The sequence below is a fragment of the Dermochelys coriacea genome, chromosome 1 (assembly GCF_009764565.3).
Source record: "Dermochelys coriacea isolate rDerCor1 chromosome 1, rDerCor1.pri.v4, whole genome shotgun sequence".
Taxonomy (NCBI): domain Eukaryota; kingdom Metazoa; phylum Chordata; order Testudines; family Dermochelyidae; genus Dermochelys; species Dermochelys coriacea.
In genome coordinates this window covers 303,441,355-303,467,983 of record NC_050068.2, presented here as the reverse complement: position 1 = coordinate 303,467,983, position 26,629 = coordinate 303,441,355, and the positions used below count along the sequence as shown (strand labels likewise).

General features: G+C 41.1%; 1 protein-coding gene across 1 annotated transcript in view; it reads left to right on the top strand.

The window, feature by feature from the left end:
• BMT2 (base methyltransferase of 25S rRNA 2 homolog) overlaps window positions 1-26,629 on the top strand; it is an 82,902-nt gene that overhangs the window by 6,203 nt on the left and 50,070 nt on the right. Inside the window, exon 2 of the mRNA XM_038368614.2 lies at window positions 19,666-19,807. Within this exon, the coding sequence (XP_038224542.2) occupies window positions 19,666-19,807 (142 nt within the window). The remainder of the gene's footprint in view (window positions 1-19,665; window positions 19,808-26,629) is intronic.

Sequence of the window (26,629 nt, the reverse complement as noted above, 5' to 3'; positions counted from 1 at the left end):
TCTGAGGAACAGTGAGGGGGGAGAATAAACATGGGGAAACAAACATGGGGAAACAGTTTTACTTTGTGTAATGACCCATCCACTCCCAGTCTTTATTCAAGCCTAAGCTAATTGTATCCAGTTTGCAAATTAATTCCAATTCAGCAGTCTCTCCTTGGAGTCTGTTTTTGAAGTTTTTTTTGGTTGAAGAATTGCAATTTTTAGGTCTGTAATCGAGTGACCAGAGAGATTGAAGTGTTCTCCGACTGGTTTTTGAATGTTATAATTCTTGACGTCTGATTTGTGTCCATTTATTCTTTTACATAGAGACTGTCCGGTTTGACCAATGTACATGGCAGCGGGGCATTGCTGGCACATGATACTGGCATATATCACATTGGTAGATGTGCAGGTGAACGAGCCTCCTTTTCTTTTTGCGAATACAGACTAACACAGCTGCTACTCTGATACTTGATTATACAATCAAACATAAAAATACAGAAATGTCACAGCATGCTCTTATTGAAAAATTGCTTTCTTATTTTTATCATATAATTATAAAATCCATTGATTGGAATATAAATATTGTACTTACATTTCAGTGTGATACTTGAGCCTGTTTTTCACTTGTGAGCCTTGTCTGAAGCCCAAACCGAGGCCGTGGGACTGAAGCATGTAACTTAGCTTAATGGTCAGTTGCCCTGCTTGTCACCCCTAATGCCAGTCCTGCACTTGTGACCCCCCCCAAACCAATCTCTCAACACCCCTCCCCCCCCGGAAAACCTTTTAATACTCTCTGGTTGAGAACCACTGTCTTAGGTCCTTAGAATAGGAATGTATTTTGTTACATTCAGGTTTTAATACCATGCTACTCACTGTAGTATCGGAGCACCTTGCAGTAGTGTAGTAAGCAATGTGCTTACACATCTGTCACGTCTGTTCTCTCATCCTCTTACCAGAGGGAGAAAAATGGAATGGAGTTTCTCGCTATGGTTGGGTAGTGGTTGCTCAATATACCTGTTGCTATGTGTTTATATTTGAGAAGGTCAAAGAAATGCACCTTGCACTTGGAGGTGAAAGTGGTGAGGTTTATGATAGTCCTTAGTTCCTGGGGGAGTTGATTCCACAGTCTTGGACCAACCTGAGGAAGATTCTGTCTTCTGCCCAGATGAGCTTTACTCTTATAATGGAACTCTCAGCAATGCCAGAGGAGCAAAGTTGTTGATCAGCATCTTTATCCTGAAACTTTAAATGGTCTTTTAGGTATCCTGGGCCCAGGCCAGAAAGCGCTTTGAAGATAACAGCTAAACCTGAACTTGATACATAATACTATGGGAAGCCAGCATAGAGAGCGGGGGACAAATGTGATTTGCTTATGATAGCCTGTGTTGCTGTGGAGCGCACTGCAGTATTTTGTATCGGTTAGAGTTTCCTAAAACCTGAAGGTTTCACCCCCAGGTATATTGGATTGCTGTAGTCCAGCTGAAAGGTGATGAAGGCATGATTAACTAAGGCCAGGCCTTTCTGCCAGAAAGGGATAGTGTCTCCTAGCTAACCAGAGATGGTAAAAAGCATTACTCATGTTGGTTGCTTTGTGAGAGTTTAAGAGTCAGCGAGGATCCCAAGAGTACTCCTAGACTGTAGACTGAATTGACCAATTGTGGATGTGAACTTTTGATCAAACAAGATGACACTGTGGCTGCAAACTCCTCAAAATACTTTCCTCTACCCACCAACATCAGCTCTATTTTGCTCAGGTTCAGCTTGACCCAGTTGTCTTTCATTTATGAGCTAATTTCATCCAGGCACTGGGCCATCTTGATAGTGGTGATGTGGTTGTATGTGATGAAGGATAGCTGGAGCTGTTTCATTATCTGCATATTGCTGGCTCTTGAGTCCATACCTGACCAATTTACCTGGTAATTAAAAAGTAACATCTACGTGCAACTATCCTAGACCTCTGTGGTTCAAATAAATAAATAACTATGAATAAATCAAACTGATAACTAAAAACACCCTCAGCTCTAATCTGTGAAATTTAATGTATAAACTGCATCCCCAAAAACTATATTAAAAGAATGCTAAGGTTGCAAAGTCAAGGCACTCAAAAGTTAGGAAATAGAACTAGGGTTACCCATGTGCTCTAATTCTGCCCCCTCCTGATTATGCATTCTGATCTTAAATCACATGATCACCTACTTCTTTTTCCACAGCAAAGAAAGGAGGGGACAGTGAGAATACAAGAGAGACATTTTTCCTGTTCTCTTTTCTGGTATCTGGCACCACAGCCAGGAGGAGCAGTTGTAGGGAAAGTCCTGCTCAACATTTGCATTCCTCAGTTGCTCCATGAAACTTCACAAAAAAATTCAGCCTCAGGCAGTCACTAAGCATAGAAAAATTTAGCCCAAACAGTTTGGCGCAGTTTTATAAGCTGCTGCAAACATTGCTTCTAAAGGAAAGTGTTGGGCAATCTTAACTATAAGTGGCACTACCAGCGTCACCTATAATTAATATAGCGCTTCTTGGCAATGCTGTATAGAATCAAAATGTCATCACTTCTGTTTGAGTTCATCTATCATTCACTGAAGCTTTTTTATAGCTCTGTAGAGCTTATCTTCACCCTTCAGTTTGACAGGTTTCAGAGTAGCAGCCGTGTTGGTTTGTATCCGCAAAAAGAACAGGAGTACTTGTAGCACCTTTAGAGACTGACAAATATATTGGAGCATAAGATTTCGTGGGCTACAACCCACTTCATTGGTTGCATAGAATGGAACATATAGTAAGATATATACATACAGATAAGTTGGAAGTTACCATACAAACTGTGATAGGCTAATTAGTTAAGAAGAGCTATTATCAGCAGGAGAAAAAAACTTTTGTAGTGATAATCAAGATGGCCCATTTAGACAGTTACTAAGAAGGTGTGAAGATACTTAACTTAGGGAAATAGATTCAATATGTGTAATGACCCAGCCACTCCCAGTCTCTGTTCAAACCCAAGTTAATGATATCTAGTTTGCATATTAATTAAAGCTCAGCAGTTTCTCATTGGAGTTTCAGAGTAGCAGCCCTGTTAGTCTGTATTCGCAAAAAGAAAAGGAGTACTTGTGGCACCTTAGAGACTAACAAATGTATTTGAGCATAAGCTTTCGTGAGCTACAGCTCATCCGATGAAGTGAGCTGTAGCTCACAAAAGCTTATGCTCAAATAAATTTGTTACTCCTTTTCTTTTTTCGTTGGAGTTTGTTTTTGAAGCTTTTCTGTTGCAAAATTGCCACCCTGAAATCTTTTACTGAGTGGCCAGAGAGGTTGAAGTGTTCTCCTACCGGTTTTTGAATGTTATGATTCCTGATGTCAGATTTGTGTCCATTTATTCTTTTGCATAGAGACTGTCCGGTTTGTATGGTAACTTCCAACTTATCTGTGTGTGTGTGTGTGTGTGTGTGTGTGTGTATCTCTTACTATACGTCCCATTCTATGCATCCAATGAAGTGGGCTTCAGTTTATCTGTTTTTTCAATCTCCTGACTTCACAATAAAATCAAAACATTTTCCCCATTTTTTTAAAAGGATTTCTTTTAACAATGTTAAGTCTTTAACAAAGAATATAAAGTGTATATTTTACCATTTAAAAAAAATACTAACAGGAAGGAAGGATTATGTGTACATGCTAGAATCTTTCCTCCTCCTCCCCCAAAAAAAACCCAACCAGCCAAAAAAACCCCAACCCTAACCAAAAATCACTTTTGCAGTACAGATCATTCTTTCCGTATCTTCCCCAAAATAACTGTGGGGGAGATCTCCTCTTTAAGTGAATTGTTCCTTTTGTAGCAGTACAGTCATGTGAAGCTTCTTAAGTAAGTGTCTTCTGTGCGACGTTATCCGTGGACAAGCAGGTTTTATACACAGTTTAGACGGGAAATTTACAAGTGCCTTACTTCCATCTAAATCCAGTGGAGTTGAGTGCCTTTGAAAAACTCCCCCTAGATACTCTTTGAAGAATTAAAAAGATATTTGACCATGGTAAAAAGCAAAACAGGAAATTGCACTAAAATACTGGGCTGTCTGACTTTCTTTAAAAAGAAAGAAAAATGTCTGTAGAAATCACCAATATCAAAGCCACTTAAATTTTCTATAGCTAACATATAACATCAATCTAATAAGCATTACTGTTTCTATATTCTTTTAAAAAAACTTAATTTAAATATCATTATAGAGCCAGTGCTATTCATCATTTTTTTTTAAATCTCACACTAGAAAGAGGGAAATACTTGTAGATACCAACAATTACATTTTCAAACAGTAATAGTCATCGGATTCAGAAGTTCGTTAAGGCTTTAATTTTTTAGTAATAATGTCATGTAATTAGCCCCAAAATGTGACTGACCTTACAACAATAAACGTTTGAGAGCTGGAAGGTGCTTTCCTAAGAAACAAGTTGTTGTTTGTTTGTGCTTTGCTTGTACCCCCTTTTCTGGATCTGTAGAAGTTAAATAACAAACTATGTTATTGGGTTTCTACCAACCTGAACAGTGGCATTACAGATATAACTGCACAAAAAAGGAAGTGACCAAACAAAAAGCCTCTTTGAAAACGGAGGGAAAGTACATCTGTAACTGTCAAAGTATGTTTGGTAGAGAAATGTATTCTAAATTGAGATGGAAAAAAAAGCACATATATCTGTGATTCAAACAATTCTAAAAAATCCCCCATACCTCCTGTTAAAGACTCCAAAAATGGACAATAGGTGATCATATGATCCTTTATGTACTTTTCAAGCATTACTTTTAAATAACAAAGATTTTTTATTTTTGGTATATTTGTATTGTTTCATATATAGTATATCCAAAACTGATGTTGCATGTCAATGCATGATATCAGTTTAACAAGTGACATCATTTGCTTTTGTATTCTTGGGTCTGTACTGTACACTTATTTATGCAATGTGAGCTGAATATGCATTTGAGGCCCAGCATAAAGTAGTCTGACTAGGTCTCTCGTTCAAATACCTTCCATTTGAGCTTATAAGTAGTCTATTATGAGACATTATAAACTAGAATTTGCATCAGCCTTGGATAACATAAGCTGTGCAAAGTTTTTAGCGTTGCTCTAGTAGTAGCAGAGCTATTGTATGTAGGGATGTAAATAGCACTTTAAAAAGTTGATCAGTTAAAAGATTAAAATTATATTTAATTGTTTAACTGTGTACCGTGGTAGCTCCGGTGAGCCTGGCACGGATCAGGCTGGAGTCACTCTGGCTGGGCCTAGGTGCCCACTCCGACCGCTGGGGTTAATGGGTTACCGGTTAACCTTTTACATCCCTAATTGTATGTTTAAAGATGAAATTTTTGCTCTTCTTTCTATGAAGATCAAATTAAAAATAAATAAAATATTACGTCAAATTTAAGTGAGGGAGTTAAGTAATGTGGTCATATCAGCTATGAATTTTCTTCTGAAATTTATGGGATAACTTACTGCATAGCCTCAAAAGAGTTTTGTGTTGACAGACGGAGGAATGTATAGCTAAATGGTAGTTTGCTCATATTTCGTTGTCACTATTAGTGGAGTCATCCTTTTTTCAGATTGGATCACAAAATGCAAGTTAAAGTTTGTAAAGCAAATTATTTCACTTATGAGAAATAATCAATATCTAATTACCCTTACTTTTCATGTAAATAAGTCTTAAAGTATATTCCGTTTTGGACAAATATAAAATTAGACAAACTAGTCTTGCAAAATAGTTTGAGCTCCATTGAAATAGTAAGTATGTTGTGTGAGAAGAAGGCAGATGATTAGTAAATTTCTAGAATTTTGAACATGCTGAATGTTTTAAGTGGAATAAGATAGTGGGTAGCATTCCTAATTTAATTAACTTTTTTTTCTGCTTAGCAACAGCCACATCTTCAAGTACTGTAGCACCAAGAGGACATACTTGTTGCATAATGCAGCACTGGGTATTTTTCCATCATCGCATACCAGAGTCTTACAGCAGAGAATTGGATAAGTTGTATGTTATCCAACTTATGTTCCTCTGATAATGGGGATAGGATGAGAGAGAGTCAATTAGTGGACTATAATGTAAGAATATATTCCATTTTAATTATTTAAATTGTATAAAATGGTGTTGGTACAGTAGGTGGATGTATCTGAAGTCTAGAGTCTGATTTGATAGTTTGGCAATAATAAAATGAGTTGTCCGCTCAGACATTAAGAACAGTGTGGAATTTGTCATTTGGAGTTTTTCTAGGAATTTTTTAACCTAACATTGCCCTCACTCAGTGGTTCCCCACCTTCTTTCATATGCAGATCTCAAAAAAATTTCTACGGGAGGTGCGGATCCCTTTGGAAATCTTAGACATAGCCTGTGGACCCCCAAGAGTCCATGGACCACAGGTTGAAAACCCCTGTTCTATGGTAATGACAAACTTTTGTGGACCCCTTAGATAATAGTCTGAGGTCCCCCAGCTGAGAACCACTGCCCTAGTTGACAATGTTTGTTCCCATTTATTGCTGTTCAGCATGTTGTGTAAACTGATATACTATTTCAGTGAGGAACCAGAGGTATTTTTACGAACACTTAAATTGTTCCTTATGTGGAACACTGAGGCATGTTAAAAATTAGTCTATTGATTGCAACATATTCTAGTTAAAATCTAAGCAGAACTTTTACAGTACAAATGGGATGTTGCCATAGCTAGGCTTTTGACGTTTGGAATCTTCCAGCAGTGTCATTGTATCCGTGCAACTAACAGATGTTGCTTTCCTTTAAAAATGGAAGATTAAAGGGGTGCATCTGTAAGCATCTTTGTAGAAACATAAAAATGTTTTTAATGCAGCAGTAGACAACATGCTATATTTGAGTTTTCTCTCTGGGACCAACGAAGATGCACAGTTCTATGAATTTTTTTTGCTAAATAGAGAAGAGCAGCATGGAGAAGCTCACGCACTATGTTTTGAATCAGCTTAATTGTCACTTTATATTTCTCAGTGACATTTATGGATTTTTTTTTTAAAAAAATAGATGATTCTTGAGGACAGTGCCGCTCCAAATTCTATCCAAATCTGTTTTGTTTTACTATTGTTATACAATGGTTTGCATCCCTTTTACTAAAATTAAAACAAAAGCATAAGTATAGTAACATGACATATAAAATGAAATAAATGTGTATTACCCTTGTCTATAGTTCTGGATTGCCATAGCAAACTCTTAAAAATACTTCTATCAACACTATGCCAGTATTTATTTATGGAACACTATCCTGGCAGCAACATTAATATAACAAAAATTTAATAAACTCCACTAACAAAACCTTTACCAAAGTTGCCATCCTCAGTTTTGCCCAACTCGCATCTTCTTTTTTGCACAAAGGAGGTTTACCATAAGTTAAGAAAATTCTTGTTGTCAAGATTTGAAGTTGACTTTATGTGGATGGTGTAATTATTCAGTTTTTTTGTTTAAATCTAGAGATTTGCAGGGAATGTATTCTGTTTCATAAAACATGCCTAAAATGGTGAATAAGTAATATATTTCTAGTGAAAGAAATATCAATTTAATTACCAAAACACACTTAGCTATTTATTGTTTTTGTTTTGTACTTTTTAAAGGACTTCAAGGCACTCTAAAATTATTAGTGACAACTTCTTACTTTCAATTTCTTTTAAGTTATGTTCTGTGTATACTTCAGACTTTTTTCATTTGAATGGTCTGTTTTGTGTTTAATAGATAGGGTAATGTTACAGTGCTGTATCTAAAAGGTTATTGTCTGAGTATCAGTTTTTACTATCTTTATTTCAAGCTGATTAACTTTTTAGTTTATTCTACAGTTTACATCAATTGAACCTTCTGAGAGTAGAACACCTGATGAAATTAGTTACAACAGGGGTGGGCAAACTTTTTGGCTGAGGGCCACATCTGGGTGGGGAAAATTGCTTGCAGGGCCATGAATGTAGGGCAGGGAGTTGGTATGGGGGACGGGGCGTGCTGTGCAGGAAGGGGCTCAGGGCAAGGGGTTGGGTCAGAGCAGGGGTGCAGCGTGTACAAGGGGGCTTGGGGAAGGGGGCTGGGGTGCAGGAGGGGTGAGGGATGCGGCAGGAAGCTCAGGGGGGCTGAGGTGCAGACAGGGGGCTCAGGGCATGGAGTTGGGGTGTGGGATGCAGGAGGGGTTTGGGCTCTGGCCTGGCGCCGCTTACCTGGAGCAGCTTTGGGGTGGCAGTGGCGTGCACTGGGGTCAGGGCAGGCTTCCTGGCCCTTGCCCCGTTCCGGCAAATGGCCGGCACCACGTCTCTGCGGCCCCTGGAAGAAGGGGTGGGACAGAGAGCTCCACATGCTGAACTTGCCTGTAGGTATCTCCTCCCAAGCTCCCATTGGCTGCGGTTCCCCATTCCTGGCCAATGGGAGCTTCGGGGGTGTCAAGGTTCCTTCCCCATTCTGAACTCTAGGGTACAGATGTGGGGACCCGCATGAAGACCCCTTAAGCTTATTTTTACCATCTTAGGTTAAAACTTTCCCAAGGCACAAATTTCGTCTTGTCCTTGAACGGTATGCTGCCACCAAGTGATTTAGACAAAGAACGGGGAAAGGACCACTTGGAGTTCCTAATTCCAGAAAATATCCTTTCCTGTGGAGGCTTGAGAATAAACAAGATGAGCATAAACCAGCTTTGGATTTTTAAGACCCAAGAAATCCGATCAGATTCTTAAAAAACAGAACTTTATTAGAAGAACAAAAACAGATAAGAGAACAACTCTGTAAGATCAGAATGGAAGATAATCTTACAGGCAGTCAGATTCAAAACGTAGAGAATCCCTCTAGGCAAAACCTTAAGTTACAAAAAGACGCAAGAACAGGAATACACATTTCCTCCAGCACAGCGAATTTCACAAGCCAAAACAAAGAAAACCTAACACATTTTCTAGCTAGATTACTTACTAACTGTACAGGAGTTGGAGGGCTTGCATTCTTCTGTTCCCCGCAAAGGTATCACACAGGCAGACAAAAGCCTTTTTTCCCACCCTCCAGATTTGAAAGTGTCTTGTCCCCTCATTGGTCATTTTGGGTGAGGTGCCAGCCAGGTTACCCGAACTTCTTAACCCTTTATAGGTAAAAAGACTTTGCCTCTGGCCTGGAGGAGTAGCACTGTATACAGAAAGGTGGTTACCCTTCCCTTTATATTTATGACAGGGAGAGGTACCCACAGGCAGGAGCAGTACCCCTGGTCGTGGTGCTGGTCACTTCTGGGAGCGGGGTGGGTGTGGCAAATCTGCGGGCCAGATCCAAAATCCTGAGGGGCTGGATCCAGGCCGTAGTTTGCCCACACCATCTTACAACATGTTACAAATAAAAGTGCATTAATAAAATAGTTCAAGTCCTTTTTTAAATGACTGTTTTCAGTATATTTAATAGTAAACTGTATATTTAAATAGTAAAAAAGCTGCATATGTAACGTGACATGCCAATGCACTCAGTATGTACTAATGAAGTGAAATATAGCTGAGGTCAAAAAATTAAAGTAATCATATTTCTTAATTGCCATTGATAATCCTAATTTAAGAATGCAGTTTTTATAATTTTTAACTTGTGGAAACCGATACTGTATATTTGGGTAATCAACACCTCTCTGTTCTCTTAAAATAAATTAAAAAAAAAATCAGCTATTGGTGTCAGGCAATAAGTCATTCCATTCTAGTGTGTGGCATTTTTTTTTGAGTGAACTCTGCCGTTTCAGTTGCCAATTAGAAAGGTACTGTATATACTTGTTCATAAACCGAATATTTTTTGTAAAAAAGTGATGCATCAAAGAGTGGGGGTTGGCTTTTAACGGGTCTATACCAAAATTTGATGATTTTAAACTCTATGAAATTATTGAATTGAATATTTAATACATTGTTGTTTTGTTTATCTGGAGCATCTGCAGGTATGGAGCCTCTCAGTTCCCTGTACCCGTGGTTTGCCGTTCCCAGCCAATGGGAGCTGCGGGAAATGGCACCACTTCCCGCAGCTCCCATTGGCTGGGAATGGCAAACTGCGACCACTGGGAGCTGAGGGGCTCCGTGCCTGAGAAAGCTCCAGGTAAACAAAACATACCGACCCACCAGCAGCTTACCCTGATGATGGGCTGGGAGCTGAAGTTTGCCAACCCCTGAAATATAGGGTCGCCTTATGAAAGGGTCATACAGTTTTTACCATTTTTACTTATCCATCTTGGGGGGTCGGCTTATAAACAAAGCCAGTTATGATCGAGTATATACGGTAACTTTGTAGTCATTATAGGCCAGAACTGCATCTTTGGTTCCATTTTAAATATGCTGAATGGCAAACGAAGCATGATTGATCATAATGACTACACACATACTTCATACAAAGAGCTGATGTGCCCCAATGGAGTCTTCTGTGAACGGGGACTTGCATTATAATTTGCACATACATGACACCTTTTCATCTAAAGTTCTTAAAGCACTTTACATTATTGGGTAAGAAATACCACCATATGTGTTGTGTTATGAAGACCTAGTATAGGTAACTCTCAGAATATGATATGAAGTGCAGTCTATTGACTGTGTAATACTTGGTCAGATCTGTGAGTTTTCTTGTTTACTATTAGCTATGATCCACTTGTGAAATGTAGTTGGAAGCACTATAATGGGAAGAACAATATGTGCTTGTGAGTTTACCTATAGAATCTATCACCACCTGACAACTATGTTCAGGAGATGGATGACAAAGACTAGAAACCATAGTCAGAATTCTTGTTTTTCTTGTGGAAGTTGTTACAGTGAACTCTTTTAGTCTCAGTTGTGCCTGGATAGTGCTATTGCTTTTTAAAAATGTTTAACTTATCACTCTTTCCACTGACTCTTGAAGCACAAATTAAATCTCCGTACCCTCCTGAAAGGAAATAATGCATAAATTTGGGCTTTGATTAAAAATATCACAGATTTCATGATCCATATGTTTAAAACTGATGGTCTTATTGTTTGGTGCAACAATAAGGCTCTGATTAATCACCAGAATCAGTGCCATAGTAGGTGCAAGGATGACGCCTTTGTCAGGGACAGATTATCCCACAGTTGCTTTCTGCGATAGTTCTTGCGTTTTCTTTTGAAGCATCTGGTGCTGCCCACTGACACATCCTGAGCTAAAATGCAGAAGAAACTGAGGAAAAGAATCGTGCTTAATCAAATGAAAGACTTATATAGAAGTATCCTCTCACCTTTGCTACAGGGATCCTGCTTCTCATTCTTTATGGTGCTGTATATAGTCAGAACTTAGATATTAAGTCACTTGTTCATCTAAAGTTGTTCAAATAAATCACTTATTTCCGTTCCAGTTTCAGAAACTGGAAGTGGGAATGCAATTTTCTTTAGACTGTAGCCTCACTGCCCTCTCTAAATACAAATAAAAGTTTTGTCTTTGGCTGGGCTTCTTTAACTTTGTCCTGTCAAGAATTTTTTTCTAACTAAATGTAATTTCTTCTAAGAAATTACCCATTTAATTGATTATAGTTACCTTTTCTGAAAACTTAGCACTACTTAAAGGTGAATGTGTGAAGGACTTTATTTAGGGGAAAAAAGAGGGTGGGGAGCGGGGTAGGACAACAAACTAAATACTTTTTTTTGTTTAAGCCTGAAGAAGGCTTACATGGATGGAGAGCATAGTCTGGGAATGCATTTTAGCAAGATACATGGGATTGGACTTCTGCATCATATCCTAGAATATACTGCTATAAGGACTCTCTCCTGGATCATCAGTTGTTTTTGCATTCAATGACAGAATTGCAAGGACAGGTAAACAAGTAACTGCTTAAAGAATTAATCTTCCAGGACATACAGAACTGCTAATACATTATTTTTAACAACCCTGGAGAGAGGGAACCAAACAGAAACACAATTTTTTTTAAAGTAGAGCTGCTGCAGGGACCTGAAAGGCTTGTAAAACTCATATTATGAGCGGTCATTATAAATCGGAATCTCCCGGGTCTGACGCTTGCATGACTGATATCTTTTATGAGAGGAATGGGGTATAGAACAGCTTTTTTTTTTCTTTTTTTTTTTTTAAAATAGGATTTAAATTGCATGGGAGGGTAGAGATGGAGACAACACTCACATCTGTACTTGACACCCTATGATGAAATTAAGGAATCCCTATGGTAAAGATGAACTGGAGGCAATGATTATCTGAAGTGCAGAGCTTAATATAAGGGACACGAGAAAATATTATTCAAGGAAGCCCCCTGGACCAGTCCACACAAGAAATCCACTTCCTGGACACTATGGTGCTAATAAGCGATGGTCACATAAACACCACCCTATACCGGAAACCTACTGGCTGCTATGCCTACCTACATACCTCCAATTTTCATCCAGACCACACCACACGATACATTGTCTACAGCCAAGCTCTACGATACAACTGCATTTGCTCCAACCCCTCAGACAGAGATAAACACCTACAAGATCTCTATCAAGCATTCTTACAACTAGAGTACCCACCTGCTGAAGTGAAGAAACAGATTGACAGAGCCAGAAGAGTACCCAGAAGTTACCTACTACAGGACAGGCCCAACAAAGAAAATAACAGAACGCCACTAGCCATCACCTTCAGCCCCCAACTAAAACTTCTCCAACGCATCATCAAGGATCTACAACCTATCCTGAAGGATGACCCATCACCTTCACAGATCTTGGGAGACAGGCCAGTCCTTGCTTACAGACAGCCCCCCAACCTGAAGCAAATACTCACCAGCAACCACACAACAGAACCACTAACCCAGGAACCTATCATTGCAACAAAGCCTGTTGCCAACTGTGTCCACATATCTATTCAGGGGACACCATCATAGGGCCTAATCACATCAGCCACACTATCAGAGGCTCGTTCACCTGCACGTCTACCAAGGTGATATATGCCATCATGTGCCAGCAGTGCCCCTCTTCCATGTACATTGGCCGAACTGGACAGTCTCTACGTAAAAGAATAAATGGACACAAATCAGACATCAAGAATTATAACCTTCAAAAACCAGTCTGAGAATGCTTCAATCTCTTTGGTCACTCGATTACAGACCTAAAAGTTGTAATTCTTCAACAAAAAAACTTCAGAAATAGGCTCCAGCGAGAGACTGCTGAATTGGAATTAATTTGCAAACTGGATACAACTGATTTAGGCTTGAATAGAGACTGGGAGTGGATGGGTCATTACACGAAGTAAAACTATTTCCCCATGTTTATCTCTCTCCTCCTTCCGCCCTCCCCCCCCCCCCCCCCGGCTGTTCCTGAGACATTCTTGTGAACTGCTGGAAATGGCCCACCTTGATTATCACTACAAAAGGTCCCCCCCCCCCCATTCTCCTGCTGGTAATAGCTCACCTTACCTGATCGCTCGTTAGTGTGTATTGTAAAACCCATTGTTTCACGTTCTCTGTGTATGTAAATCTCTCCCCACTGTATTTTCAACTGCATGCATCCAATGAAGTGAGCTGTAGCTCATGAAAGCTTATGCTCAAATAAATTTGTTAGTCTCTAAGGTGCCACTAGTACTCCTTTTCTTTTTGCGGATACAGACTAACATGGCTGCTATTCTGAAACTTCTGATTTTATGTAAGAATTCCTGATTAATTCTAGGTTATTCTCAAACATAAGCTTTGACACCTCATGATCAGTCTTTAGTACATTCTTTTTAAATAGTCCATGAGACATTTTCATATTGTATTTTTTATTTCCAGTCATCCATGTAGCTCAAATTTGCTATGCAAAGTCCTTCCTGTAAATTCCACTGCATTTATCGTTACCTAAGCTTTGATTCATAAATCAGTTTCTATCCCATCTAGATCTGAAGGTTCATTAGCTTATGTTCTGTAACCAATGTACTGCAGTCTGCATTTCTATTATAACTCTGAAACTTAAGCAGCAAGCCCAATTAGGTACGAAGTTTGAATATATTAATTCACCATTGGTGCTGACTTGAAATCCAGATGTGGCAAACACTTTTTGGAGTTTGTCCACAAATAGTGAGTCTTTTCAACACTTTGCTTTCAATTTAAAGGACATGTGAATGTGATTGTTCTATCAATATCCTATTCAGTTTGAAGTGAAAAGTATGCTTTTAAGCATATTCAAGTCAGTTGAGGATTTTTGTTGTTAAGGTGGAATTCCAGGGGATGGTTTGAGGTTTATAGAATCATAGAATATCAGGGTTGGAAGGGACCTCAGGAGGTTATCTAGTCCAACCCCCCAATTTTTGCCCCAGATCCCTAAATGGCCCCCTCAAGGATTGAACTCACAACCCTGGGTTTAGCAGGCCAATGCTCAAACCACTGAACTATCACTCTCCCATTTCAGTTTGCACTGTGAATATATTACTTGTCGGGTGGGTAATTGTCTTGCTGCATATGAAGCCTTTGAGAGGAATGGGAGTGTCTCAAAATGAAGTGCCTCCTCAGTGCAACAATACTAGAGTAAACATGATAAATATGAAAAGAAATATAGAGGAGAAAGGGGAAATTGTGTTTTAAGGAGTTCAGCTATGCAGTATTAAATATTTATCACTTAAATCACATCTTAAATTTATGCTACCAGGGAGGTGTAGGTTAGGGAAATAAGACATGGCAATAAGGTAGACTTTAAAAGCTAGTTTTTAGTTTTTGCCATACTTGAAAGGGGCAGAAATATAATTTCTCATTTCTTTACAATTTAAGTAATGTCTTCGCCTATGTCCTTTTTGGTCTTTTCTTTTTGACACAAATGTAACCCATCTGCCCATCAGAGTTGGCAGCAACAAGGGCCGGGTTCAGTATCTAGGGGTTCCATTCCAATAATACAATGCAAAACCGGCTCAAGCCCCCACCCAGTGACCTGGGAGAAATATATACCACCCCCGCTGGGCGCCTCCAAGAGGCAATACTTTCCCTCTCGCAAGCACAGAGTCTGAGTGTAGCAAAGCCTTTTAATAACTGAGAGAAACAATGTGGCATTATGTTGGGGAAACACCACTAACAGGATTCCTAATGCAACCCATGAGCAAAAACCCACCCCAAGCAAATTCGGCCGTGTCCTTTTCCTTTAGTTCTTGAGTCCAGCAACCTAAAGTCCCAAAAGTCCAACACCCCAAAAGTCTCTGTCCCTGGTCAGTGCAGCCCCAGAGTTCGAAAGTTAATCTGCAGAGTTTTACCTCCACACCTGGGTGGAGGTTGGGGTGGGGGTTAAGGGGCACCTTACGTGGTCCAAAGCCGATTGCCCCACCTCTCCATGGGGCTCCGCTCCGCTCCACCAGCTATTCCACGAATTGCTCCACTCTGCCAGCCACCCCCATGAGCTGCTCCAGGCATCCCACAAACTGTGCCGGTCTGCTCTGCCAGCTGTCCCATGAGCCGCTCCAGCCGTCCCGCAAACTGCTCTGCTCCAAGAGCCGCTCTGCTCTGCCAGTTGTTCCGCAAACTGCTCCGCAATATATCTTCAGGCTCCCCCACTACTTAACACAACACTCAGTGATTTCAGCTCTTAGTAAGTTTAGCTCTTTTGTGATTTCAGCTTGTAGTAGGGGAGCCTCAGTGCTGGTGCACCATCGGCCCAAAGTGAATTCAGCTCAGCAGCCTGTAACTAGATTCCTAATAGAATCAAAATTAGCTCTGATATGCCACAGTGGAGAGAGGAGGAAGTGCAATTAGCATGTAAGGCCCTCACTGTAGGACCCATACCACCAGGTATTAATACCTATCCCCAGCCTTTCTCCATTCACTGTGTTTTGGAACCCATGACCCTTGCCTAGCGCGTGCTGCTTAGTTGATGGTGAGTCCCTCCATTATAACAAAAGTCCAAGTACAGTTCCACTGTCCTTGATTCACATAATCAGGATAATAAGTTTATTCCTGCCCCAATAACAGAGAAACTGGGACTCCTACAGCAGCCAAAGTGACCACCTAGGCAGGATGGGTGTGCCTATGCAAATGAGATCAGCCCCTGAAGTTCTTTTCCACAAACCACCATGACTCGCCATGAGATGTCAGAGTACAGCTCATCCTGACTCTGCTTACAGAAGGAAGCTCAGTCCCTGGAGCAGCAGGAGGGCTCCCAGGGCAGGTGAGAGTGGTTAGGTTAGTCCTGCTTTGACAGCCCCGAGAAATGGTGACAGCAACAACAACTTCACAGATCCAGCTGCCTTGGGCCAGCCACTTAAAGAAAACCACAAACACAGCTCAGACTTCCTCTGATGCTGCCTAATTTAATTCATTTGAATTCATTATACATCTACTCTAGACAAGTGTTGTTTTTTCGGGTGAGGGAGAAAGTGAAAGGATCACCAATAAAAGAGTAGGTGAGGGCTCAGAGTTGGGAAAGGGTTTGAAGAGGCATCATTACAATGTTGGGGGCAGGGGTGGGGGAATGCCTAGGGTTAAAACCTTAACATATGGGAAAAAAGAGGTATGACAAGGCTAACTAGTAAGGGGGAAAAAATGGCAGTTAGGAATGTGGTCAGAAGACAGTGATGAGTGATAATGGTAGAGAGTAAAATTGAGTGTAGTACCGCAAAGCTAACTCATCTTCTATTTGTAATCTTTTTTTCTTTGTATTGTTCCCTTATTTTTTTTTATCTTGACTCATCTTCTTGTCCTGATTCTACTTAGACTGTAAGCATTTCAGGGCAGGAATTGCCTTTCTTGTGTTTGTGTGTAAGGTGTCTAACATACTTCTGAATGCTCTGTAAACAAATAATAAACTAGAGCAACTAATCAAAGCACCAGTAACTTTTAGATAAGCTTCATCCAGGAGTCTTGTATTTATCATGTGGGGCCTGTTAACAGGAGCCCAATTTAGCAAGATTCAGAGTATTGTGGTGAAACAGTTGCAAGACCGCAGTTAAGGTTATGTTAGAATTTATTAACTATCAAGTTTATTTATACCCAAGCTTGGACTGGTCAGTGGTTGGTATTTCTTAAATTGGTTTTGCATAGCCACAAACATGCTTCATTAACCCAACAACCAGGAGAGAGAAATTACAGGAGTTGTGTTAGTGTCTTACCAGACAGTGGAGGGTGAAGAAGTCTAGGCTATGGCTACACTACATAATAAGTCAACACAAATTATGTCACTCATAGGTTTGAATTAGCCAGCCCCCTGCGCTACATAACTTATGCCGACTTAAGCGCTGGTGTGGACAGCGTGCTGTGTCAGTGGGAGAGCTTCTCCCACCGACAAAGCTACGTCTCCTTGTGAGGGCTGGAGTAATTAAGCTGCCAGGGAGCTCTCTCCTGTCATCTTAAAGCGGCTACACCTGGGATGGCCAACCTGAGCCTGAGAAGGAGCTAGAATTTACCGATGTATGTTGCCAAAGAGCCACAGTAATACATCAGCAGCCCCCCAGCAGCTCCCCCACCCCGTTCCCAGGGCCTCCCACCCATTGGCAGCTCTGCCGATCAGTGCTGCCTCCTCCCTTCCGATTAGCTGTTCATGCCAGAAGGCCTCCACTGCAGGAGGCTCAGGGGGTGGGGAGGAGGAACGAGGGCACTGCAGGCTCAGGGGAGGGGGCAGGCAGGGGCAGAGTGGGGGCAGGGCCTGTGGCAGAGCCAGGGGTTGAGCAGTGAACATCCCCCGGCACATTGGAAAGTAGGTGCCTGTAGCTCCAGCTCCAGATATGCGGTACACCTGTACAAGGAACCGCATATTAACTTCTGAAGAACCGCATGTGGCTCCAGAGCCACAGTATGCCACCCCTGGGCTACACTAAAGAGCTTGCTGCACCACTGAAAGCTCTCTAGTGTATCTATAGCCTTACACAGTTTCTCGTTCTATCCCCCAGTGTCTGTTCAGTCCTATGTTGGTACTGCATGAAATGCCTTTTCCAAGGAAACCCAGCAGGAGGAACAGAGGTTGTACCAAAAATCCTCCTTGGGAGTGCTTCTGCATCTCATCCTACTCAGGCATACTCCCAGGCTGTTGCTGTAACTGCTGATATCTTTTATTGCCAACTACACAATTTAACACACACGCACCTCTTAATTCAGTGCTTTTGGGAAATAATGAGAATGAAAGGTACCATATATATGCTTTCGAGTGTTCTGATCAGCCAGCCAATTTACTAATTGGGGTAGAGTGACTTTCCTGCCGTGTACTAGTCACGAAGCAGACAGACAAATCTGTGCTAGAGCTTTTTTTATTTGCCCTGTTTCCCCAGTCTCTCTTTGTTGGATTTAGACTGTATGTGGTCTGCTTCTTGGCCATATGGCATGAATGCCATCTCAGATGAGAGAATGCAAATGCCAGATTGGAAATGTGCCTTATTCTGTTGATATCTGTCATTTTATGCCTTCTGAAACCTTTCCAAGGAAAGGAAGTTGGCTTAATATCCCTGAACCACACTTGGACAGGCAGTCTGACTAAACAAGGAGCTAAGCTGCTTGCCTTAGATTTCTAAGTTATGCAAGTTAGCAAATTTTTGTATAGTAACTCCTCACTTAACGTTGTAGATATGTTCCTGAAAAATGTGACTTTATGCAAAACAATGTTAAGCAAATCCAATTTCCCCCATAAGAATTAATGTAAATGGGGGGGGGTTAGATTCCAGGGAATTTTTTTTGCCAGACGAAACACCTTATACACACATACAGTATAAGTTTTAAACAATTTTAAACAAATAGTTTAATATTGTACACAGCAATGAATGATTTGTGAAGCTTGGTTGAGGTAGTGGAGTAAGAGGGTGGAATATTTCCCAGGGAATTCCTTGCTGCTAAATGATGAACTAGCACTTAGCTGAGCCCTCAAGGGTTAATACGCTATTGTTAATGTAGCCTCACACTCTACAAGGCAGCATGGACTGAGGGAGGAAACATAATAGATTCAGGGCAGTAGCTGCAAATGCTTCACTGCAAAAACTGAACATGATGATGAACCCACGCTATCCAGCTGGAGCATACCACTCCCTCCTCCTGACAGCAATGCAGAAAGCTCCTGGGAGCAGCTCCAAGGCAGAGAGCAGGTCAGGAGCAGCAGGGCAGTGCAGGGAGGGCCAACCAAACTGCTGCCGAGCCACAAACCTTACAGGGAATTTAGGGGAGCTGATTGGGGAGAGGGGGGAGAGTGGACTGCCAGCCCCCTGGTTCTAATCCCTGTTAGGAGGGGCTGCTCTTCCAGAGAATCCTGCAAGCAGTGGACAAAGCAGGCAGCTGCCAAACGACATTATAAGGGAGCATTGCACAACTTTGAACAAGCATGTTCCCTAATTGATTAGCAATGTAACCATGAAACAGTGTTAACCAGGACAATGTTAAGTGAGGAGTTACTGTATACTCACACCTGCTGCAATCAGAGGTCAAATGGGGGAGGGAGAGCAATGGTAATGCTTTGTCCCTTCATGACACCAAAATAAATTGTTATTCAAGGTAGATTATGCAGTTCTTCTAATCATCCCTCTTCCTTGTTGGCTTTGATTAGCAGTAAATAGCTAAGCATATTGACATGTAAATTGTCATAAGTAGATTTAATACATTAACGCTCCTATTGATATGAATGGGAGCAATTTTGCTGCTATATTTTTAGGGTGCCTTTAGACTTAGGGAAATATCACTGCATCAATTTATGCTTGGATCACACTTTAAATGTCTTCTTCACAATCTTTAGACCTAGATTCTGCTTTCTGGTGGCAAACATTAAACACGTATATTATTCTGCTAACACTGTTTTTGTTTTTGTTTAGTGGGAGACTTTGACAAGATCTGGCGTGAACACTGTGAGGATGAGGAAACTCTATGTGAATATGCTGTGGCAATGAAAAACCTTGCAGATAATCACTGGACAAAATCTTGTGAAGGGGAAGGTAGAATTGAATGGTGTTGCAGGTAAATCTTTGTGTGGTTTAACAAGATAGGATTGTAAACTCTGTTTCAAACTGGCAATCTGAGTCTTCAGTGCAGAGCATACTCTTGCCTTCCGTACTTATCTCCAACACTCATGTTTTAATGTGTGGTTATTTTTAAATAAACATCACATTTCCCATTATTCTGTTTCACTATTCTTAGAATTTTAGCATGTGATGATCTGAATTTTGATCTTAAATCCAGATTAAAGCATTCCCAACTAGGTTTAGCAAAACTTTAATGTGTTGAAACTGTTAGCAGCTAAACTTGTTCTAAAGGACATGATTAGTACTTGGTTCTAAATCTAGATTTCTCAAATTGAGGTAATCCTACAACTGAAAGGGACCTTGAGAAGTCATCTAGTCCAATCCCCTGCACTCAAGGCAGGACTAAATATTATCTAGACCATCCCTGACAGGTGTGTTTGTCCAATCTGCTCTTAAAAAATCTTCAATGATGGAAATTCCACAACCTCCCTAGGCAATTTATTCCAGTGCTTAACCACTCTGACAGGAAGGTTTTCCTAATGTCCAATCTAAACCACCCTTGCTGCAATTTAAGCCCATTGCCTCTTGTCCTATCCTCTGAGGTTAAGAAGAATAATTTTTCTCCCTCCTCCTTGTAACAACCTTTTATGTACTTGAAACCCATTGTCATGTCTCCTCTGTTTTCTCTTCTTCAGACTAAACAAAACCCAATTTTTTTCAGTCTTCCCTCATACGTCATGTTTTCTACACGTTAAATCATTTTTGTTGCACTTCTTTGGACTTTCTCCAATTTTTCCACATCTTTCCTGAAATATGGTGCTCAGAACTGGACACAATACTCCAGTTGAGGCCTAGTCAGCATGGAGTAGAGCGGAAGAATTACTTCTCGTGTCTTGCTTACAGTACTCATGCTAATATATCCCAGAATGATGTTTGCTTTTTTGCAACATCATTACACTGTTAACTCATATTTAGCTTGTGATCCACTATGATCCCAGGTCCCTTTCCACAGTACTCCTTCCTAGGCAGTCATTTTCCATTTTCTATGTCTGCAACTGATTGTTCCTTCCTAACTGTAGTACTTGCATTTCTCCTTATTGAATTTCATCCTATTTATTTCAGACCATTTCTCCAGTTTGTCCAGATCATTTTAAATTTTAATCCTATCCTCCAAAGCACTTACAACCCCTCCCAGCTTGGTATCATCCACAAACTATAAGTGTACTCTCTATGCCATTAGCTAAATCATGTATGAAGATATTCATAGATACTAAGGTCAGAAGGGACCATTCTGATCATCTAGTCCGACCTCCTGCACAATGCAGGCCACAGAATCTCACCCACCCACTCCTACGAAAAACCTCACCTATGTCTGAGCTATTGAAGTTCTCAAATCGTGGTTTAAAGACTTCAAGGAGCAGAGAATCCTCCCTCAAGTGACCCGTGCCCCATGCTACAGAGGAAGGCGAAAAACCTCCAGGGCCTCTTCCAGTCTGCCCTGGAGGAAAATTCCTTCCTGACCCCAAATATGGCAATCAGCTAAACCCTGAGCATATGGGCAAAATTCACAAGCCAGATACTACAGAAAATTCTTTCCTGAGTAACTCAAATCCCATCCATCTAATATCCTATCTCAGGGGATTAGTCCTATTTACCCTGAATATTTAAAGATCAGTTAATTACCAAAATCCCATTATCCCATCATACCATCTCCTCCATAAACTTATCGAGTAGAATCTTAAAACCAGATAGATCTTTTGCCCCCACTGCTTCCCTTGGAAGGCTATTCCAAAACTTCACTCCTCTGATGGTTAGAAACCTTCGTCTGATTTCAAGTCTAAACTTCCTGCTGGCCAGTTTATACCCATTTCTTCTTGTGTCCACATTGGTGCTGAGCTTAAATAATTCCTCTCCCTCTCCTGTATTTTTTTCCTGTGATATATTTATAGAGAGCGATCATATCTCCCCTCAACCTTCTTTTAGTTAGGCTAAACAAGCCAAGCTCCTTGAGTCTCCTTTCATAAGAAAAGTTGTCCATTCCTCAGATCATCCTAGTAGCCCTTCTCTGTCCTGCTCCAGTTTGAATTCATCCTTTTTAAACATGGGAGACCAGAACTGCACACAGTATTCCAGGTGAGGTCTCACCAGTGCCTTGTATAATGGTACTAAAACCTCCTTATCCCTAGTGGAAATACCTTTCCTGATGCATCCCAAAACCGCATTAGCTTTTTTCACAGCCATATCACATTGGCAGCTCATAGTCATCCTATGATCAACCAATACTCCAAGGTCCTTCTCCTCTTCCGTTACTTCTAATTGATGCGTCCCCAACTTATAGCTAAAATTCTTGTTATTAATCCCTAAATGCATAACCTTACACTTCTCACTATTAAATTTCATCCTATTACTATTACTCCAGTTTACAAGGTCATCCAGATCCTCCTGTATAATATCCGGATCCTTCTCTGAATTGGCAATACCTCCCAGCTTTGTATCATCTGCAAACTTTATTAGCACACTCCCACTTCTTGTGCCAAGATCAGTAATAAAAAGATGAAATAAGATTGATCCCAAAACCGATCCCTGAGGAACTCCACTGGTAACCACCCTCCAGCCTGACAGTTCGTCTTTCAGTAGGACCCGTTGTAGTCTCCCCTTTAACCAATTCTTTATCCATCTTTTGATGTTCATATTGATCCCCATCTTTTCCAATTTAACTAAAAAATTTGTTACTTTCTCAAAGAAGGAGATCAGGTTGGTTTGGCATGATCTACCTTTTGTAAAACCATGTTTTTACAGATTCATTAAAAATTCTTGCTAATGGGCTTGCAATTTCAGGTACCAATTCCTTTAATATTCTTGGATGAAGATTATCTGGGCCCCCGATTTAGTCCCATTAAGCTGTTGACAGGTTTCAGAGTAGCAGCCGTGTTAGTCTGTATTTGCAAAAAGAAAAGGAGTACTTGTGGCACCTTAGAGACTAACAAATTTATTTGAGCATAAGCTTTCGTTTGAGTTTCGCTTCTACCTCAGATATGGTAATATCTACCTCCATATCCTCATTCCCCTTTGTCATGCTACCATTATCCCTAAGATCCTCTTTAGCCTTATTAAAGACTGAGGCAAAGTATTTATTTGTTTAGATATTGGGCCATGCCTAGAATATCTTTAACCTCCACTCCTTCCTCGGTGTTTAGCGGCCCTACTTCTTTCTTAGTTTTCTTCTTTTTTATATGGCTATAGAACCTTTTACTATTGGTTTTAATTCCCTTTGCAAGGTCCAACTCTACTCGACTTTTAGCCTGTCTCACTTTATCCCTACGTGTTCTGACCTCAATAAGGTAGCTTTCCTCGCTGATCCCTCCCATTTTCCACTCCCTGTATGCTTTCTACTTCTTCTTAATCACGTCTCTAAGATGCTTGGTCTACAATTCCTGCCTATGAATTTTTTCCCCTTTCTTGGGATACAGCTTCCGATAGCTTCTGCAGCTTTGATTTAAAGTAATCCCAGGCCTCTTCTTGATCCTTTAGATCCATAAATTCTTCAGTCCAATCCACTTCCCTAACTAATTTCCTTAATTTTTGAAAGTCAGCTCTTTTTTGAAATCAAAAACCATAGTTGCAGATTTATTTTTGTTAATCCTTCCGTTCAATTTGAACTGAATTAGCTCATGATCACTTAAACCAAGATTATCCCCTACAACCATTTCTTCTATGAGGTCCTCGCTACTCACCAAAACCACATCTAAAATGGCATCCCCTCTAGTCGGTTCAGCAACTACTTGATGAAGGAATCCATCAGCTATCGCATCTAGGAAAATCTGAGCCCTATTATTATTACTAGCACTGGTCCTCCAGTCTATATCTGGGAAGTTAGTCTCCCATGATCACACAGTTTCCATTAGTATTTACTTTATTAAAAACATTAAAAAGGGCTCTATCCATATCCAAATTAGATCCCGGTGGTCTATAGCACACCCTAAGCACTACTGTAGGAGAGGCTCTACTAGTTATCTTCCCCAATGTAATTTTTTCCCAGATGGACTCTGTCTTATCCATTGCAGCACTTCTTATTTCTTTACATTCTACCTCATCATAAATATACAATGCTACTCCATCACCTTTACCTTTATTTCTGTCTTTCCTAAACAGCACATACCCTTCAATACCTGTAGTCCAGTCATGACTACTATTCCACCACGTTTCTGTTATCCCTATAATATCTGGTTTCACTTCCTGCACCAGTAGCTCTAGTTCCTCCATTTTGTTACCTAGGCTCCTCGCATTGGTGTATAAACATCTTAATATTTGCTATTTGGACTCGCTCACATTTAGTCCCTATTAGGCACAGTCGTTCTACAGCCATTATAACCTATTAGACTGGTATCCACACTGCCCTCGCTCCTTATATACATTCTCCTACCCACGGCTGTATCTTTTCTTACTTCATCTTCTTCCCTCTCAATGCTAAAATCTGGCGTGGAGATTACCTGGATATCTCCCAACCATCTCCCCCAAATTCCTAGTTTAAAGCTCTCTTTATCAGTTGTGCCAGCCTCCATCCTAGAAGTGTATTTCCTTCCCTACTCAGATGAAGTCCATGCCGAGAGAACTGTCCTCTGTCCATGAATGCCTCCCAGTGGCCATACATCCCAAAGCCCCATAGCACCACTGCCTAAGCCATCTGTTGACAGTCATAATCTTGTCACACCTTTTTTGCCCTTCTCTAGGAACAGGCAGAATCCCACTAAAGATCACCTGAGCCTCGATTTCCTTAAGCGTCTTCCCCAGCCTAGCATAGTCTCCCTTAATACTTTCCAGCGAGAATCTAGTCGTATCATTTGTTCCCACGTGAAGGATAATTAGGGGATTCTTTCCTGCTCCCTTTAGGATGCTTTTCAACCTCAGGTCTACATCCCGTATCTTAGCACCTGGAAGACAGCACACCCTTCTATTCTCTGGATCAGCTCTAGTTACAGGCCTGTCTATTCTTCTCAATAAAGAGTCCCCGCTCACATAGACCTGCCTTTTCCTGGTGACAGTGCTATTCTCCAGTCTCTCCCCTGTTCCCTCTGGCTGCAAGTTCTTTCCATTCCTATTTTCCCTTATAATCCTCTTCAACCCATCCTGTATCCTCCTGGGGCTCATATTTGGTGTAGTCTCCCTTGACTCTTCCCCTTTTCCTATAGGACTAGCCTCTCTTCTCTTCTTCCTTGCTCTTCCACCTTCAGCGACTACCTGCTGAGCCCCTTCTTCATTTTCCAACTCTGCAAACCTGTTTTTGAGCTCTCTTTCTCCTTCAATAGCCCATCTTTTCCTCTGCCTGGTTCTTTTAGTCACATGCTTCCACTGACCACTCCCCTCAAAATTCCCCAGCCCTACTTCCATCTGCAAGTCTGAGCTTTTCCCTTCAGTTACCTCATGTCCTTGCTCCATCATCTGCTCAAACCCCTTCCTAAACTCAACCAGGCTTTCCACCTGCATCTCCAGACCTTGGATCTTTTCCTCTATCAGCTCTATCAGACGGCATTTAATGCAGAAAAAACTCTTACCGGTTCCCCCCTCCAGGATCATATACATACCACAGCTTCCACATCCAGTCACCCTCATTGTGTCTTCCACTACAGGAGTCGCTCCCACAGCTGCCTCCCTATCTGTCATAGCCCTACCACCTAAATCCTGTTAATCTGGGAAACACAAGCCACACCAAAAAGACCACCCCCCCACAGCAAAAACAAACCCCAAACAAGCACCACAGTACAAACTGCACTCAAACTCCCCTGTTTTCAGCTCTGTTTGCTAGCTCCTGTGCCGCTGCAGCTGTCTGAACCAACCCCTGCGGGACCCCACTCATTATGCCCTTCCAGCATCACTGTGAACCACTGATAACTACTCTCTGGGAACGGTTTTCCAACCAGTTTTGCACCCCCTTATAGAAGCTCCATCTAAGTTGTAAAAAGAAAAGCAGTACTTGTGGCACCTTAGAAACTAACAAATTTATTAGAGCATAAGCTTTCGTGAGCTACAGCTCACTTCATTGGATGCATTTGGTGGAAAAAACAGAGGAGAGATTTATATACACACACACAGAGAACATGAAACAATGGGTTTATCACACACACTGTAAGGAGAGTGATCACTTAAGATAAGCCATCACCAACAGCAGGGGGGGGAAAGGAGGAAAACCTTTCATGGTGACAAGCAAGGTAGGCTAATTCCAGCAGTTAACAAGAATATCAGAGGAACAGTGGGGGGTGGGGTGGAGGGGGAGAAATAACATGGGGAAATAGTTTTACTTTGTGTAATGACTCTATTCAAGCCTAAGTTAATTGTATCCAGTTTGCAAATTAATTCCAATTCAGCAGTCTCTCGTTGGAGTCTCTTTTTGAAGGTTTTTTGTTGAAGGATAGCCACTCTTAGGTCTGTAATCGAGTGACCAGAGAGATTGAAGTGTTCTCCCACTCGTTTTTGAATGTTACAATTCTTGACGTCTGATTTGTGTCCATTCATTCTTTTACGTAGAGACTGTCCAGTTTGACCAATGTTCATGGCAGAGGGGCATTGCTGGCACATGATGGCATATATCACATTGGTAGATGCGCAGGTGAACGAGCCTCTGATAATGTGGCTGATGTGATTAGGCCCTATGATGGTATCCCCTGAATAGATATGTGGACAGATTTGGCAACGGGCTTTGTTGCAAGAATAGGTTCCTGGGTTAGTGGTTCTGTTGTGTGGTGTGTGGTTGCTGGTGAGTATTTGCTTCAGATTGGGGGGCTGTCTATAAGCAATGACTGGCCTGTCTCCCAAGATCTGT